The sequence below is a fragment of the Corvus brachyrhynchos genome, unplaced genomic scaffold (genome assembly GCF_000691975.1).
Source record: "Corvus brachyrhynchos isolate BGI_N302 unplaced genomic scaffold, ASM69197v1 scaffold331, whole genome shotgun sequence".
NCBI classification, from domain to species: Eukaryota; Metazoa; Chordata; class Aves; order Passeriformes; family Corvidae; genus Corvus; species Corvus brachyrhynchos.
Genome location: NW_008237229.1, coordinates 2,044,441 through 2,051,429, shown reverse-complemented (window position 1 = coordinate 2,051,429; position 6,989 = coordinate 2,044,441). Strand labels below are relative to the sequence as shown.

The following is a 6,989-nucleotide window of genomic DNA, read 5'->3' as shown; positions in this document are numbered from 1 at the left end:
GGAAGGGAAGGGAAGGGAAGGGAAGGGAAGGGAAGGGAAGGGAAGGGAAGGGAAGGGAAGGGAAGTTCTTCCTGGATCTTAAGGGTAAGTGGCAGTTCTGAAGCATGGCATCAATACAGCATAAGTGTAATGTAAACAGATACTCAAGTAGTCTGTTAAAAAAAGAACCAAAGTGAGAGAGATGAGGGGGAGAGGTACTATTCAAGTACTACTCAAAGAGAGCAAAGTCTGGAAGAGCACAGCCCATGGCTGGCATCTCAGTATTTCTTTTCCACCACTTAGACCAATTTGAAGAAAATCTCTGCAAAGAAGCTTACATAAGATGGCATTTTTGTGATTCAGTATAGCACCAATATTCCTTTTGAGTTTTATAACTGTTCCTAGAACATTCTTGGCAATGAATTTAAACTTTTTGAAAGAGGTCGCATTTCACTGTAAATGGTTATCTGGTATTCACAACACAAAATAAGCATTTGAATATTTATTGTGAGCACATTGCATTTTAGGGAGAACACACAAAGATTCTTACCACAATTATCTTGTTCCAGCTTTAATATATTAGCTGTCACCTCTTTAATGGATCTTGTGAGAAAGGAAAGTTTCTTTCTTTAACTCTCTTTTCCCCCTGAACGCAATTACCACCTCATTCAGAGCTCTTTGTGTCCACCTAATCTCTCTGATTATGTCTCTGACACCACCACAATACTACATGACTGACATACCTGACAGCTGTGACTAGTGACAGAACACTCACAATGCAAACCAGCTCTATGCAGGATGAGTATTACCTACCGCCAGCCTCCCAGAACAAACATGGAAGGAAGGTAAAAGGGGTGGGGGCATTTCACGACCAGCCTAACCCCTACCGATTTTGCCTCCTTTTAGAGCCAAACAGCATTGACAAGCAGAGCCTCTTTGTACATACCTACCTAATGAACCAATTGTTGGATGAATATAAAAGAACACCCATTAGTATTTTAATTTTTAATTTATAGAGTGGAAAATGCATGTTTGGAGACCTGACTTACAAGCAGGACTTGATGGATCATTTTGTCTCGCTCCAGCCCTTTTATGCTTCTCCGGGTCATAACTCCCAGCTGGTGCTCAACTGTCAGATTTAGGCAGGTGGCTATAGATGAGAGTCTGTGAGGAAAGACGTACCTGCAAATGTCATTCCCAGACAACAAACTGCCCCTGGAATCAAGGACAAACTGTTTCAGAATTCAGCATTTTGAGCCATAAAGACATGAATTTGTACTACAAATAATGGCCAAGTACAATGGCAGTAGTGAATACACTAATCAGGAAAAATATTACAGTGCTTTATAAAGAGTCTTATACTTAAAAATTCCATGGTTTTATGTGGTATTTATACTTTTAAGGCTTCAGCTTGTCCACACTGCCTACCTTTTTCTTCCCCCCATGGAAAAAAAAACAATAAAAATTTTGAGAATGGGGATAAAGCTGATTCTTCAGAACAAACAATTTAGTTGCATCTTTCTGAGCTTTTGAGCAGCTCTAGAAAATATGCATTCTTAGAATCAGAGAGAAGGTGCAAAAATCAAACCAACATTTTCATGTAGGAAATCTCTAGAGCCAAGCAGTGCCACCAAGCATCCAGTATTCAAAGATGATCAGATAATATTTACAGAAAATTAATCCAAGGGCATTATATCCATCTAATTTTACATCTAAAAACTGCTCATGTAAGACTGTCCTCCAACAATAATACAGCAAAAATAAAACATCCAGGATTGAGGAATATGCTTAGCAAAGCTTTGTGGTCAAACAGTATGTTATTGAAAGCAGAATTTCCATTTTCTATCTCAAGTTTCTTATACTGAAAGTTAGGTGTTTATGCTATTAGTATTGATTTAGCACATTGCATTAAGTTTGAAAAGATTTCAGAACAGTTTTAGCAAATTAATAAAATGTCTAAAGAAAATCCTCTTTTCAATCCACCATGTTCCAGCTTGCAATACTTGTTTATTCTGCACTTGAAGTTACCACTCCATAGGAACCCATAAGGCAGATTCCACATTACATGGTGTATCAGTGAACTAACACAGTGCTGTAAAGGCAAAATATCATTACTGTTATAAGAAACATTGAGAAAAATCTTTTCTACTGTTAATGCCAACTCAAATTTTTCAAATGGGAAGCTAGAATCAATATCCTACTTAACTGGCAAATTTGGGGAGAAAATTGGTATAATGCAAACATTTACCACTTAAAAAATTATTAACAGTCACCTTTCTTACTGAATATGAGGCATCACGGCAGACAGGTGGATTCTTCACACAAATATTTCATGTCTGTCATTCTGATAAAAAGATGCATATTCTTCATTTATGCTATACAATGAAAGCAGTAAGGCACGAACTTCTGTTATTTAGGGTTTTTTTTTTTGAAAAAAGGTAGAACAAGACAAAAGTCAGGATACTCAATTACAGTACCAGGGACGACTGATCTTATGTCACCTGCCCACTCCCTCACTGGCTTCCAAGGACTTTTGTTCCCAGAATGCCTTTTCTCATTTCCAAAGATGCTGCAATACAGAAAGCTAACATGCTTCACATACAGAAGATATATAACCTACTAACCTCATGGTGAACTTTGTTACCCCCCAACTCCTCCACAAATCATAGGAGCAAGAATATACTAGCATCTTTCCTATCAGGCATTCCTACAACAGAAATGTCCAGAGTATTTAGTGTTCTATTTCAAAAAAACACCACTATCCTCAGTAACTTACTTTATACATCAAAAAACACTCACAAAATTCTCTTTGCCATTTTAAGCTTTTATATAATCAAAATAATCTTCTAGACAGCCAGGCCTTGATATGCACCTATACAAGGTTTTCTGAATGCTAATTAGTTTCAGATGCCAGGGCAACAATCTCCAAAACACACTGAAGCACGTGTACAGAATGTATTATAACTCCATTTGTAGTCAATGATGTGAAAACTTTACAAAGCTGTTGAATAATTATGATTACTAATATCCCAATTAGGCTGAACAGGTACCTAGACATTCTCAGTGCTAGACACTTAATGAATTTTTAAAAATAACTTATTTCTGAATTTGCTTTCTGGTCTTAAAATCAACAAGTAACATGACTAATTAAAAAGACATCGTTCCATCGTTTGCTTGGGATTTTTTCAAGTTTGCTGCTTGGGATGCTTGAGTCAGTCTTGCCAGTCTGGGACAAAAGATTGCACCCAACAACACAAGAAAATTGAAAAAAAGTTTCAAAGCTATCAAAGATCAAAATGAGTAAAGAATTATACCTAAAGTTAATTCTGCTTACTTTATTAAAAGTATTATGGCTTAAAAATCTTAATCAAATCAAATTCTGGGCAGAATTGTTCTATTTTTCTGTATCCCTAAAAGAAGTAAAGACAGAAATCAGGACTTCTTCACAGTAAGCAGTGGACAAATCAAAGTAAGATTGTCTTGACTACAAAAGTTTAAAATATAAGTAAAGCAGTCGTGGGGAAAGGAAGCAGTCTTATTTTGTGGGGCAGGAATGGAACCAGTTTGAAGTGACTGCAAAGAAAGCTGTTATTATGAGTGAAACAAGAACAGTGGGCTGCAAAGAGATACCAAAATAATTAACATCACCTGCAAATCCGGATTCCCTTGGATAATGAGGACAGGTCATTTGTTCATACTTAGATATGCTTCACCCATGTATATATTTACACATTTATGCACACAAACATGGTTCACCAAAGTATCCACAGCAGCATGTTCTGCATCCTTTTCCTCCCTTACATCCAATCCAGGTGGAAACATAGGAAAAATGCATAACCATTCCTTCCATTTTCTCATCTCAAGAACTCAGGAAAAGCCCCTAACAGAAGTATGAACAGAGTCACAGACAGCTGGCCCACCACAGGAACAGAACACGAAGACAATTCTGAATTTACACCAAATACTTAATTATCCAAAGGCAGGGCTTCTTATTGTAATTCAAAGGCAGCTTAGTCTTTTTTCCAGCTTTGGAAGTAACTTCCAGTTGTGCTTCTAAAACTGAACAGACATAGGCTTGTGTACACTAAGGCCCTTCTCAAACAAAGCTACCAAACTTGTTGAGGTAAGGCAGCAGACAGAAGATTCCCTCTATTCCAATTCTGTATTCAGAAGTACACAGGCATCACATTAATTAAGGAAACATGCAACACCTGGCAGAAAAGAGGGCAAAAGAAGCATGGTCACAGACAGGAACTTACATGTTGGGAGAATAAGGAGCTGACAAGACTTCTCATCCCTGGTTTAATTCCTTTTAATAAATTTTCCCTTCCTGGTTTCCAGACTGCTGAGAAACAGCAGCATTAGTATACTTTTACTTAACACTGATGGCATATACCAAAGGCAATGCAGAGGGTACTTCAAGTTTTTCCTCCCTGTTTTTTCACATTTCAATTGTTTGAAAATGCTGCTAAACAAACAATCTCCTACTAAAATGAATTTTGCTCACACTCCTACCAACCTGAAGAAAGGAATAATGTACAATGCCGTCAAAAACCTGCATTTCTAGTTTAAAGCAACTTCAGGCATACAGCTCCATGCTAAAAAAATAAAATAGTAGACAGAGCCAAAGGCTACCAACAACATGGTATTTGAAAAATCATGATGGTTAAGTCCCAGGTGACTGAAAAAAGGGAAACATTACACCCATTTTTTTGAAAGGGTAGAAAGGAGGACCTCAGGAATTACTGACCCATCAGCCTCACGTCTGTGCCTGGGAAAACCATGGAACAGCTCCTCGTAGAAGCTATGCTAAAGTACATGGAGGATAGGGACTTGAGACAGGCAGCATCCTTCACTGAAGAGAAGTCCTGTCTGATCAACCTGATGGCCTTCTACAGTGGAGTGACTACATCAGTGAACAAGGGAAAAGTTACAAATGTCATTTATCTGGAGTCTTTAAAGCCTTTGACACAGTCCTCCACAACATCCTTCTCTCTAAATTGGAGAGAGAGTTGATGGGCGGACTGTCAACTGGATAAGAAATTGGTTGGTCACATCCAGAGGGTAGTGGTCAATGGCTCAGAGTCCCAGTGGGCACCAGTGACAAGTGGTATTCCTCCAAGATCCATATTGGGACCAGCGCTATTAAATAGCTGCATTAATGACACAGAAGAAGGGATCGAGTGCACCCTCAGCAAGCTGGCAGATGGCACCAAGCTGTGCAGTGCAGCTGACACACCTGAAGGATGGGATGCCATCCAGAGGGCCCTGGACAAGCTCGAGAAGTGGGCCCATGGGAGTCTCTTGAGGTTTAACAACACCAAATGCAAGGGGCTGCATCTGGGTCAGGGCAACCCCCAGCATCATTCACAGGAACGAACAGATGGAGAGCAGCCCTGCCGAGGCCAGCTTGGGGATGCTGGTGGATGAGAGACTGCACATGAGCTGGCAATGTGCACTTGCAGCCCAGAAAGCCAATCATATCCTGGGAACAGGTTGCCCAGAGCAGTAGAGGATGTCCTACCCATGGAAACAAAATTTCAGGTCAGATTGGATTGGGCTCTGAACAACCTGGTCTAGTTAAAGTTGTCCCTGTTCATGGCAGGGGTGGTAGACAAGATGACCTTTAAAGGTCCATCTCAACCCAAACCATTCCATGATTTTATGACATGGTTAACAATGGCTAAGGTGATGGCGGAACTGTTGTTCAATGACTCCTACAATATAAGAACTGGAGAGTGCTCAACTAAATCAGAAATAATCCAGTTTATCACAGAAAAAACAAATTCTGTTGAAAGAATATACAGTGAACTTTCGGAGCCTGCTGCCTCATGGAGCTGTGGAAACAAGGTGTCAAAAGAGTTTAAAAAATGTGAACAGGTGAATTCACAAACAGGCCAATAAATGGAAAAAAAGGCATAGGTGGGATTCTACCTCCCATCCTTATTCATCTGGTGGGAGATGCTGAGGAAATGGAATTGAACCAGTAAGCAGCCAGGCTTACGTCATTACCCTAAGTAACATCTTTGTGTGACTTTCAGAGACAGAATACTGGGTAAGATGCATAATTGTGGAGGGCTGAAGGCACTATTGCTCATATTAAAATTTACATTGTTTTCACATTGTGAGAGTTAAAAACAATGCCTATGCCTGCCACTGAACTGTAAAAAGGTAGGGGCTGATTGCCAGACCCCAGCATTACCTCATGGAAATGTGATATTAACAAATCAGCTTCTGGACTGCAATGCCTCCCCGGTTCCCTCAAAGCCCCCCAGAAATTTAGCATTGTCTAAGAGGAGGCAGCTTGTTTCCTTACCTACAGCAAAGAATCCTCTAACAGAGACAGAAATCAGGTAGCATCAACTGTTTACACATAGATTTTATTTCTGTATTTACAATGCTTAAAATAAAATATATCAGTATCTATCTATTTTTAATAAATGCAAAAATAGAAAACTTCCATTTTCATCAAAAGTGCAGAAACATTAATTAGAAAATGACAACTTTAAAACATACAATGTTATTTCTCAATGTTTTTACGATCAAAACAGATTTGTAAAACAAGCACCATAATGTATCTTACAGAAGACTTTTCATCAAAGCAGCATCACAGGGCAAAACAAGTAGGACATTAGTATGGAAATGTAGTAGCAAATCTTTGAATATTTTAAATGGTATGAACTGTTATAAATTCTTATAAACAGTTATAAAACTGTTCTATTTTTTTGCAATAGCTTTACCCCATAGCCGAATGTTAATTGGGCCATATTTGGCTGTCAGCACAACGAAGACATCTTCAAACATTCCTTCTGCCTTTGGCTTGAACTGGACTGGCACATTGATGAAATGACAGGATCTAAAATGGCAATTATGGGCATAATCATTGTTAATAAACAAGTAAATACTACCAGATAGACAAATTCTTGTCTACTTTTGATTTTCATGAAAATGGTATACTGAATGTGTGCTGGACCATCAAGTTTATTTTTATAGATTTGATTATCTGTTTT

The 6,989-nt window shown here is 38.7% G+C and overlaps 1 protein-coding gene across 3 annotated transcripts in view; it reads right to left on the bottom strand.

Annotated features, from left to right (window-relative positions):
• Positions 1-6,215: 6,215 nt before the first annotated feature.
• CEP192 (centrosomal protein 192) overlaps positions 6,216-6,989 on the bottom strand; it is a 57,073-nt gene continuing 56,299 nt past the window's right edge. For 2 of the 3 annotated variants that reach the window (XM_017729474.1, XM_017729475.1), the window contains one exon: positions 6,217-6,835. In XM_017729474.1, the coding sequence (XP_017584963.1) occupies positions 6,697-6,835 (139 nt within the window). In that variant the 3' untranslated portion in view covers positions 6,217-6,696. Of the gene's footprint in view, positions 6,836-6,989 lie in introns of all 3 variants that reach the window. The other variant, XM_017729473.1, reaches the window with a different exon arrangement.